The sequence below is a fragment of the Fundulus heteroclitus genome, chromosome 3 (assembly GCF_011125445.2).
Source record: "Fundulus heteroclitus isolate FHET01 chromosome 3, MU-UCD_Fhet_4.1, whole genome shotgun sequence".
In the NCBI taxonomy this organism is placed as follows: domain Eukaryota; kingdom Metazoa; phylum Chordata; class Actinopteri; order Cyprinodontiformes; family Fundulidae; genus Fundulus; species Fundulus heteroclitus.
Window position 1 is genome coordinate 31,628,301 of NC_046363.1, and position 12,350 is coordinate 31,640,650.

Below are 12,350 nucleotides of genomic sequence, written 5' to 3' on the forward strand. Positions count from 1 at the left end.
TTCCAGCCCCCCTTGGTAAAATGTGCTAATGGTATGACCGGGTTAAAAAAAAATGCACATCTTCTATTTCTATTTTTTTTTGTGTCTCAGTGTGGAACTTTCTGTCTCTCCGTTTCTGCTTTTTTAATGCCTCTGCAGCACTGAAGGCTGCACTGTGAAAGGGGAGAGCAAAATCTGAACTTACATCATGTTTACCTTCTTCTGGACAACAGTGCTATTCTCTCTGAGGGCCTCCAACACACATACAGGTATTTTCTTTTGTTAAACTAAGTAGTGATTAAAACATTTGTATATAACAATATTTAGCTTTCATAAGATAAGATAGTCTTTATTGATCTCACATTGCAGAAATTTACTTGTCACATCGGCTCAATGGTTAATAGTAAGAAGAAGGTGCCAAAAGTGGGAAAAGGTGCATCAGTTATATAGAGTGTATCTTCATATATACAGTGGATCAAAAATAAAATGAGAAAAAATAAAAAACAAATAGATAAGAATAAAAATACAGGCGAAATCGAAGTAGGCAGATGATGTCATATGTACATATACTGAGATATGCATATATGTATATACATATGTATTGACACTTTTTTTTGACACATATTCACATGGTGATAGCAGCAGATGTCGCTTCTTTCAGGATTATTACATGGGTTATAGCACAGTGTATTAAATAGATTATTGCACATTAGTTATTGCACATTACTTATTACAGTTATGTAATATTTTCAGTTTGCATATAAATTGAATCAAGACACCTGATCTGCCCTTGATTTGCAAATTTAAAGTAAATGTCAAAGTTTTTACAAAACAAAATAAATAAATAAAATTGTTGTGGTTTTCCTTCACATTTACAGTTACATCTGCCTTGGGAAGACCGTTCTGTTCAAGGGAATTCTGCATTACTCTTACTGAGGGAGAGATAACAGCCGAGGCTGGACTCTGTGTTGCGATACCATGTTCCTTCATCGCTGCTCATGGATTTACACCAAAAAATATTGTCTGGTTCAAATGTGAATCAAAGACAAAGAAATGTCGGGACTCTGATATAATTTTTCACACCAAACACAAAAAGGTTCCATCTGAATTCTTAGGACGGGTTTCACTGTTGGATCCTGATGTGGGCCAGAGAAACTGTAGCATCATGATCAATGACCTCACCACATCTGATTCTGGATCATATCAGCTCAGAGTAAATGGTCTTTACAATGGAAAAGAAGATGGATTTGTCTTCGGTCAACGAACAAATGTCTCTGTTAAAGGTATGAAAGACAATAACAGAAAATAATTCTGTTCTTTAATTCAGGGCTGTTTATAAATATACAATGTATTCCTAGTTTTCCTTAAGTTTTAGTTTTTAGTGTCTAAAAAACTATTTACCTTTGGTGATATCTGTTGGCAGACTGTAGAAACTGCATCAGTGTGTAATCAAACCCACTCCCATTGCAACATTGTAATAGCTTTGATCCAAAAATGTCATCCACCCTAATTTTTAATCAGTGATAATATCTTCATATGAACCATGTTTCCATCAGATCTCAGGCAGAGGTCCACAGTGACTATTCCTCCACTGACTGAGGGACAACAGGCCACTCTGACCTGCACTGCTCCTGGTCTCTGCTCTGGGTCTCCTCCTAAAATCACCTGGATGTGGAGAGGAAAAGAAGAAAATGAATCTATGATAGGAAACATCACTGCTTTAAGAGCTGAGAACCTGACTGCTGTCACACAGAGACACAGCTCAACTCTGACCTTAAACCCATCAGCGGAGCACCACAACAGCAAAATAACCTGTAAGGTCAGCTTCACAGGGAACATAACCACTGAGGAGACTTTGATTCTAAAAGTAAACTGTGAGTATGAACCCCAAACCTAATTCAAAAGAGACTCTTCTTTCAAATGTGTGAAAAGAATAATGCCACATCAAACACTGTGTCAGTGATAGAAAGTCACAGATATTTTTTTTAATGGCAAAGAAATATAATTGTTTTATGTCTCTGTACATTAGAGTTGATGTTTTAAATTTACACTCTTCCATTTTCTAGAAATGACTTCATAGTCTTTCCTTTTTATTCACTACAATCAATTTATCTTGCTGAAAACGAACATCCTGCCTCTGTGCCACAGTATCCTTCAAATAATGTTAAATACTGAAGGTTGATGTATGATCTAATTTAAAGCTGCACTGGCTAAAATTTTTATTTGTCACGAAGAGATGAAACAAAATTTTTGGGAGCAGCCAGACCAGACCTCCGTTTATGCATATTGTCGTGAGAAAGCAGGAAGTGGAACATGTTACTGATTCTAAAAACCCTGGAACAGTTATAGAAAAGAGACTAAACTTTCAGCTAAATGGTGGCTTTAAATAAAGGAAGGCAGCATCTCTTTATTTATTGGAAGTTAAAGAGTTTAATTGCTAACAAGCACACCTTTCAGTTGGTTTGGGCACTTATTGAAAGTGGCTTGTCTTTTAACATGTTCTATTGGTATGGAAATTCAGCTTGTTCTAGTCAAAGACAAGAACAAGCTGAATCGGGTAGTTAAACAAGACAGTAAAATAATTAGTCTTCTGCAAAAGGCTAAGAGCCCCATAAACACAAACATATAAAAACTCCCTCCCTATAAGGGACTCCCTTGTCCCTCTGCTGGTTACATTTTCAATAAGACATTCTTTACTCAGTCACTGCTCAGATCATTGTGTGTTGGATATTGTTTTTCAGTAATGCTTTTCTTTTACCTATGCTTTTTAAACTATGTGTTTTTTTATGTATGAATTGTTGCCAGATGTCAAAGACAAATTTCAGTCCCAGGAAACGTGTTGGACAATGAAGTTATCTTGTCTATGTTTCTATTTGGTTTTCTAGGTCAGTATTTAGACCAGATATCAATATTTCAAGTGTAAAGTTTTCTTATTTCTTCTGAAATTTTAAGGCATTGATTGCTATTGATTGCTGTGTGTTTAGTGTTTTTAAAGATCCTGAAAAGCTCTAAATGTGCGCTTCATACGGAAGTCATGACCTGCGTGTGCATCAGTAAAGGGTTCCCTTTACCCACCATTAAATGGCTGTTGCTGAAGAATCATACTGAGTACTCTGTCACTAACATGGTGTCAGATCACATCCTCAACAGCGCCTTAACTGTTAGAAACCCTGGCAACATCACTGTTGAATGCACCAGCAGCAATGAAAATGGGGAAGTAAAGAAAAACCTCATAGTCCATCAAGATCTGTTAGAAGGAGGTACAGCTACAAGATGTGTTACTTTAAACCACTGCTGTAAAATGCGTATTTCCTCTATTTTGTATGTTAACTTAGATTCGAGAAGACAGCAAAAATTTCACCACTGTGTTTTCAGCAAAGTACCTGCAAAAAAGGAATTTCATAAGCATTTAATACTGTGATATTTAAGTAGATTGAAATATTCACTCAATGTCTGTGGATTAGTGTCAAAGACTATTTCACATTAAATGAAGTTCACCACGTTTGATCCGTATTTCTGTCATTTTACAGTTAATCATGTGAAAGATTGTGGGTCTGGTTATGGAGCTCTTCCCTGGGTCATTGCTGGGGTTTCCCTCTGTGTAACTGTTTTCTGCATGATCTGCATGTGGCACCTTTGGTAAGTTACGTTGTGTTTATTTCATGCTTTATTGGCCCAGTTATATATGATGTACATTTGCAACAATTTTTTCTTCATTAAAAGGAACACAAGAAAAAAGATGAAACACAATGAAGTTGATCAAACGTACATGTATCTGGAAAAAGCTGATACGTCACCAGAGTATGATGTCATTGTCCACCGTCCACACTGACACGTCACCAGGGATCGCTGTCACTGGGATCTTACAAGCTGAAAACTAGATTTTTGTCAAGTTTATAAAAGAAAAATAGCATTTATGTGTTCTGGAAAAGGAAAAAAAGAGCTTTGTTTAAATTGTTTATGATAAAGAAATAGTAACTGGCTTTTGATAAGAATAAGTTTTGTCACAATATATGCCCCAGATGCAACGAGTATGATGAATTATTGTGTAGGTTTGTCAAATAATTTGTAGTTTCTTTGCTTCTTCCCCCTCTTAGGTGAGGTTATGAAATTTAAATATATTGTTTATTGAGTATTTTTTTATGTTGAGTATGGAGTTGTTAGTTCTCATGTCTAGAACTTTGACCAGTGTAGGTATTTGTTTAAAATTCTGCATTGTCCTTTTGTAAGGTTACTTCTCACTTTATGGGTTTTCCAAACATTTGCTGTTACAATTTGTCTGGGATTGTGTGTGTGCATTAAGAAACCAGTCTTATTGACTTTGAACATCAGTACATTTAGGACTCAGAGGGATGTGCAGAACCATGTGTGAAAAATACCGTGGTACAGAAAGTAAAACAAATAAAACATGAGGGAATAATGTGGATGAACAGCTTCCTCTGCAATTGTCTTTATGAGGATTTTTAGGTAGTGATAAACATGTCATCATCCTTTTTCAGTTTGGAGTCATTTTAAAAAACATTTTTTGCCTTATCGTTAAACTGTTCATACTTGATTTTTAGGAGATTTTAGATAATTTAAATGAAAAAAAATTATTATGGTAAAACCTGGAATTTTTCAAAACTAAATTATTTTATGCTGTTCGAGATGTACAGAGAAAGACTGAAATTTTCAGTAATTTTACACAATACATGCTTATATTCCACCACATGGTGGTGCAGTTGTTAGCATTGTTTCTTTGCAGCTTAAAGTTCAAATGTTCAAATCCAGGATTGAGCCTTTCTGTGCAAAGTGTTGATGTTCACTGTGTGTATGTGAGTGTATTGGTTCTATCCAGGCTCTCCAATTTTCTTCTTCAACCATTCCAACAATCCAGGCAGGAAGTCCTCACTCAGTGTTAAAAATAAGAATGCATGTTTTGAGTTTGCTAAAGGCATGTGGGCGACTCCCCAAATGTATGGAGGAAGGTTCTTTGATCAGATAAGACTAAAATGTAACTTTTTTGCCACCAAGGAAAACACTATGTCTGCCACAAATCCAACACATCCCATTATTTGAAAAAAATATGTTGCATGTTTGGAGAATTTGTAATGATGATGTTTATCCTTTCCATACTTTTTGTTACATTAGCTAAAAACTTGTTTAGATATATCAGGTATTGGTACACATTAACCAATCTAGTTTATTTTCTGTTGGCTGTCTGTATTTTAAACAACGTTGAATACTTCTCTACCGCCATCTGCTGGGATTCAGTTAAAATCATATTCAAAATTAGCTTTATTGCCAGGTATGTGCTTAATAACACAATAAGCTATAGACCGACTCATCAGCGTCCCAGAAGATGACCATTGTGTTGTCAGTATACTTCAGGACTTTTTAATATTTCTTAAAATGGTGACAATCAACTGCTTGTGCTGTGAAGGCACTCTGTGAGGAAAGAGTTGCTATTAAAGACGGAGGCACATAAATCAGCTGCAACAGGGATATTGTTTTGGTCAGTTCTTTGTAAAAAGTTCCCTCAGGTTCTTTGAACTTTTAATTCTTCAAAATCAAAACAGTAAGATACTGAACATTAGAAAATCTTTAGTTTAAAACTGGAATTGGTCAATCGGTGCGCTGTGCAGACATAAGCAGTATGTTGTTATTCAAAACTAGTCAAAATAAATGGTTTTCACTTTGAATCTTTTCTTATGTTTTGCAGTTTATTTGTGCATAGGTTGATCTTCAGATGATTGCACATTTGGATATTATCAGGCATGTAAGATGTCAAACACAGCAAAGTGTTTTTTGCTGTTTATTGACCGTAAATCTACACATTTAAGAAAGCACATTGACACAACCTTGTAAAAATGAGGAACTAAAATGTCAGTAAATGACATCATTAGTGGATACCAATTCAAAAAAGTTATTTAACTAAGGGGTTTTATATTTGTTATTAAATGATATGCATCCTTTTTGTCACAGTTAAAATTTTTAATCCAATCAGTCTCATGAAAGAAGCACTGCTGTCCAGAGGAGTTTCTAATATATAAACTTCCTGAAAGTTTGATGTTGAAAGAAAAGGAAGAACTTGGAAAACCCTTCAGACTTCATGGAATCAACTCAAGAGGAAATGAATAAAAACCATATGTTTTTTTAAGCTAAGAGCTAAAGTTTCTATTTTAATGATTTACCAAACATCACTCTGCAGGTAACTAAATAATTTTTAAAAGGCTGTCCATGCAGGAAAACCCTCCAATCTGGCTGAACTGTAACATTTCTGCAAAGATGAGTGGGCCAAAGCTCATTGTTCTGTAAAAGACTCGTTGCAAGTTATCGCCATTGCTTGATTACAGTTGTTGCTCCTGAGTTGGGCCCAACCAGTTATTAGGGGCCAATCACTTTTTTCACACAGGGCCATGTAGGTTTGGATTCTTTTCTCCCTTAATAATAAAACCCTTCATTTAAAGACATCATTTTGTGTTCAATTGTGTTGTCTTTGACTAATATTTGAAAATTGTTATATGTTGTACAACACGTGAATGTCACAAACATACAAAACAATAAGAAATCATGATGGGGGCAAACACCTTTTAAACACCACTGTGTTTTATTTATTTTTTTAATAATCAGTTTATGCCTGAATGTTAGAATTGTTTATTGAGTGATAATTATTCCTCTTCAAGAAGGTGACCCTGACAGGTTGGAGGCGAAAGGAAGAAAATGAGGCGGATGAAGATAACAACGTTTAGGGTCTACAGTGACTGATTGACATGATGTTTAGACAGAAATTTCTGCTGTGCTTAGGGCTAGTGTTTTTTCTCTGCCTTTCTTAATAACTGCACATATAGGTTAATAAGGGTTAGCTTGTCAAACAACACTACACTACCGAGGAGGCTACCAGAGAGATAGCGTTTCCGTCCTTGGTGGGGGGAGGATGGAATTCACGTGCTAGCTGGATGGAGTCTCCTGATCATATATAGATTTTTGTATGGGGTAACAGGGTTGAGCGATTGATTTGTCTAAAAGAGGGACAGACTGGATGCTGACGTTCCACGAGTCCACACAGATATGGTTGGTTATTTTTGGTGATGTGTCATTTAGGCACATCATCAGGGGGATTGTTAGAAATGCGACATATGAGTAGAATGTAGAAATGGGATGAACAAGTGGACCGTCAGTCCTGGGAGTGTCATGCACACCTAGACAGTCTGGGACACAAGGCTGGGACACAAGGTCATCAGATAGCACCCAAGTGGTGACACATTATTTTACTGACGACATCTTAGGAAGCGTACAGTCCTTGCATGGGCGTGTACCTAGACTCCTTTATAATGCTTAAATATGGTAAAATATAGTTACGGTTTGAAGAGTCTTTTTATTACTACAGAAGTCTGTAGCAAACACCACATTATCAGATAAAATAACCAAGGGAGGCCGAGAACAGGTCAATACCTGAACACTGATAATCTGACAAAAGATGAGAGTCCATGAAAGCACCAGGATGAGTCTCAGTTATAATTTAACCTTTTCTAATTTTTTACAGAAATTGGTAAATAATAAAAACGGGATTAATGGCTGACATGCTCAGTGAAGAATAACAGACATTAAGTTATAAAATGTTTTATTTAATATTATTAGCAGGACAAATGAAAAAAGTTTCCTCGTAACTGGAATGAAGGTCTGGAAAGATGCAATACATTAGAACTTGTTCATGACAGAAAAAATTATATTTGGAAAGGTATCAGTATAATTAAAGTAAATGTATTTTTAGGATATTATTGTTTGACTAAGATTTACAAAAACAAACTTGATAGCAGCTTTTGTTTTAAAGTAACAAATAACACCTTTGGAGCTGCAGGAGTGAAACACTGACAAGAGTATAAAATGTAAAAAGGTCATTTGTGTCAATTTGACAGGAATCACGTTTATTTGCCCCTTAGTAAACATTACGGAGCCCGGGAGAGCTCACTTTAAGTGATTTTTTTTTCCAGGTCGTGATAATTTGGTAGCACGTTTCCTTTAATTGAGCCCTCAATTAATAAAAGGTGAGCACGTTTTCTTTTAATTGAGTCCTCAAATTAATAATATGTATTCGAATACACGTTTTAATTATTCGTGGGTGCATTTTGGTAGATCGAGATCTCGAATATACTATAACGTGCTAATGTTTACATGTGTCAAGACAATATTGAGTGCACGTTTTACATATTGTGGCCACGTTTAAGTAGATCGTGCACACAACGTTCTATAACCATGCTCACTAAATTGTGCTCTCGTTTTAGTAAATCGTGCGCTCGTTTAAGTAAATAGTGCACTCGTTTAATACATTGTGCCCTCGTTTTACTATGCTTAAAATGAGAGCTCAATTTAGTATATTGAGCTCACACTAAAGTAAAACGAGAGCACAATATAGTAAATTGTGCACACGATTTAGTAAAACGAGCGTACGATTTAGTAAAACGAGCGCACAATTTAGTTAAACGAGCGCACAATTTAGTAAAACGAGCGCACATTGTCTCAACATGCAACATGCTGATACATGTCCTCTATCATTTTTATAAATTTTAAAAGAGGCACATGTCTCATGCAAAATAAGTGATTTTGGGCCTGGGCTAAAGCACTAAATGTCCCCAGTTCCGTAAAACTCCCCTTACTGTCTTACAATAAAAAAAGAAAAATAAATAATAATAATAATAAAAGCCTAAAATAAGTGATGCTGTCTCACACTAAGCACAAATGTAGGGAATGTCTCATTGCTAAGTAGCAGTGTGGATGGGCATGTGATTAGTTTTGAGAGTTACCAACCAATTAGACTATGAGAATTTGAACAGTCTTCCTGTTTAATCAAAGTATGTAAGAGAGTCCGATGGTATATGTGAGAAAGTTTGATAGCATATGTGAGAGAGTTTATTGGATTTTGTGTGAGACATTGCGATTATAGTGGTGTTTGTGAGAGGATTTTGTTGTTTTTAAGCAAGTGAACAGTTGTGTTTGTGTGAGAGTACATGTAGGCATGGAGGAGAAATTGTAGGTTTTGTCTCATGGAGCTTCTCACAGAACACTGCTGGAAGTTGTCCTGTAACTGGTGTGTTGCTGGTTCGATCCCCTGCTCTGACCATATCAGTTGTTGTGTCCTTGGGCAAGACACTTCACCTGCATTGCGTGCTGGCGGTGGTCACAGGGGCCTGTGGAGCCGTTGTATTGCAGCCTAGCCTATGTCTGTCTGCCCCAGGGCAACTGTGGCTAATAGCATAGCTCACAACTATCATGTTGTGTATGGATGAATTACTGATTGCAGTGTAAAGTGCTTTGGGCTTGTTGGACTTGAAAAGGCGCTATACAAGTACAAGCCATTTACCATTTACTTTAAAGTACTTCTGTTAGTCTATAAAAACACTGAATTAGCACATAAATACATTGCAGATTTGCTGCCAGTGTATCAACCTCCCAGACAGCTCAGGTCTTCTGATTTAAGCCTACTCTGCACACCCAGGACCAGAACCAAACACAAGGAAGCAGCATTTAGTTCCTATTCTTCACTTATCTGGAACAAACTTTCAAAGTCTGAAGGTCCTGTTTGGTTTGAAACAGGACCCTCAGACAGAGGCTGGTGCATCCCAAGGACAAAACCCCCAAACCTAAGATGAGCGGAGTGGTGTATGCAGTTCAGTGCAGTGAGGAATGTTCTGATCTTTATATTGAAGAAACCAAACAACCTCTTCACAGACGCATGGCTCAACACAGGAGAGCTACCTCCTCAGGACAAGACTCTGCTGTCCACCTACACCTTAAGGACAAAGGACACTCTTGAGGACCAAAATGTTCACATTTTGGACAAAGAAGACAGATGGTTTGAAAGGGCCGTGAAGGAAGCCATCTACGTAAAGAGAGAAATATCACCCTTAAAACAGAGGAGCAGGCCTTAGGTTCCAACTCTCAAAAACTTACAACACAGCAATAGGATTGAATCTGTCCAATTATCACCTCAAGCCTCACCTTCATGCAGGTGATCAAAACATTGCTCCTGTAAGCCAGGCCGATAATGACCCTAACGACTCCCTGTTGCAGAGCATTGGACCAGTTTCAGTTTAATTTGCAGGCCAACAATGATCTTCACGACTCACCATTACTAAGGGTTGGACCTGTTTCGGTTTAATTTGCATGTTATCTAAGCCATAGCAAGGCCTTTGTTGAACAATACTATAAAGCTTTGAACTCCACACTACTCCTGACATTTTGAATTGAGAAAGCTTCATGCATGGGAAGTGAAACGACGGAAAAAAGTCCAGTTGTTTTTTGTTTTTTTTACTTTTTTGGAATGACCATGACCTGGATGACTGAGAATCTTCACCAGCATGCTGTATACATAAACTCACCTTACCTTAACTGTTTTTAAAATCAGTAATATTTGCTTTTAGTTTCCATTTTCCTATGTTTTATTGTGTTTTAAATTTCCTACATTTTATTTCAACTTTTTTTTTTTTTTTTACTTTTGTTCTGTGTTTATTTTCTTGTGTTTTAATCATGTAAAGCACTCCTTGTATTGAAGTGTGCTATTGTGCAATTACACACTGTTTTAAAGTTATTTAATGTTTAATAAATAACTCTGTCTGTTAGGGATTGTCTGGTGAATATCAGCCCCAGAGCTTATATCAGGACAATAGTTGAAAGGGATGATTCGAGCACTGACGTTCTTTGAACAGCAAACTATGCACACATATAGAATAAGGAGTGACAACTTCTCCTCAAGTTGAAGAATTTATTAACAGAAATAAAATGAACCACTATAGAATGGTGTTTATCTGAATTAAAATATTTCAATCAACAAGTTCCATCTACGACGCTAGTGAAACTTATATAAACTACTAAGCAAAATGAAGATAAAAAGATGCCAAGGAAATATGTACAGACAAAAAGAAACAAAAGACAAAACAAAGTGGTTGATCATCATCAGCAGCATCTTCAGAATAATGCAGTGAATCCTGGTTCACTGCAGATCTGAGTTAAAGAACCAAAGTTCATCTTAAAGAACATGGAATAAGCTTAAATTAGTTTAACTAATTCAGAACAGCATTTGGTATGTGTTTCAACCCATTCACAATGCAAATCCTTAGTTAAACAAAACTCATATGTGCACATATTAATAAAATATGTTTTGTCAAGCAGTTTTCAAGATCAGCCTTAATTTAGCAGATGGGTGAAAATTGTGTAAAAGGGAGCCTTCCCTGCCCCCATGTTAAAAAGTGCTAATGGTATGACCTGAGTGGAAAAAAAAAAAAACACATCCTCTTTTACGATATGTTGACATCTCAGTGTTGGACTTTTTATCTTTCCGTTTCTGCTTTTTTAATGCCTCTGCAGCACTGAAGGCTTCACTGTGAAATGGGAGAGTAAAATCTGAAGAATTATAACATGTTTACCTTCTTCTGGACAGCTGTGCTTTTCTCTTTGATGGCTTGCAACACATATACAGGTATCTGGTGGCTTTTCTTCTCGTTAAGTATGTAGTGCTTAAAACGTTTGTGAGAATATTAAGCTTTCAAATGAAATCTAGTGTCATCGCTCTGAAAATGCAATCAAGAAATGTTTTTTCATTTATACCTGTCACATTTGCGAATAAGAACGCTAACAGCAATGATATGTTCGACAAAGCATCTTTGATTTGCAAATGATTTATGTTTTTAACAAAAAAGAAATAATAACTGGCTTGGTGTTTTCCTTCACATTAACAGTTGAATCCGCCTTGGGAAGACCGTTCTGTTCAAGCGAATTCTGCATTACTTTTAATGAGGGAGAAGTAACAGCCGAGGCTGGACTCTGTGTTGTGATACCATGTTCCTTCACCACTCCTGATGCGTTTACACCAAAAAATATCGTGTGGTTCAAATGTGAATCATGGAAATGGAAATGTTGGGAATCTGAAATAATATTTCACAACAACCGAAACAAGGTTCGATCTGAATTCTTAGGACGGGTTTCGCTGTTGGATCTTGATGTGGGTCAGAGAAACTGTAGCATCATGATCAATGACCTCACCACATCTGATTCTGGATCATATGAGCTCAAAGTAAATGGTCTTTACTATGGAAATGCGGATGGATTTGTCTTCGGTCAAAGAACAACTGTCTCTGTTAAAGGTATGAAAGGAAAAAAACAAAAAACTTAAGTTCATTAATTCAGTGATGTGTATTAATATATAATGTATTCCTAATTTTTATCTTAGTTTTAGTCAGTGCCTAAACAACTCATAAAAAGCAACCTTTGGTGACCTCTGTTGGTAGACTGTAGACACTGCATCAGTACCTAATCAAACCCAATCCCATTGCCACATTGTAATATGTTTAAAAGTTTTTTGATCCATCCTACTTTTAAATAAGTAATAATATCTC

At 36.4% G+C, this 12,350-nt stretch overlaps 1 protein-coding gene across 1 annotated transcript in view; it reads left to right on the plus strand.

Annotated features, from left to right (window-relative positions):
- Positions 1-167: 167 nt before the first annotated feature.
- LOC105917771 (sialic acid-binding Ig-like lectin 14) overlaps positions 168-12,350 on the plus strand; it is a 25,461-nt gene continuing 13,278 nt past the window's right edge. The window contains exons 1-5 of the mRNA XM_036127807.1: positions 168-248; positions 858-1,262; positions 1,536-1,853; positions 3,510-3,618; positions 3,703-3,800. Of these exons, the coding sequence (XP_035983700.1) occupies positions 188-248; positions 858-1,262; positions 1,536-1,853; positions 3,510-3,618; positions 3,703-3,800 (991 nt within the window). The 5' untranslated portion in view covers positions 168-187. The remainder of the gene's footprint in view (positions 249-857; positions 1,263-1,535; positions 1,854-3,509; positions 3,619-3,702; positions 3,801-12,350) is intronic.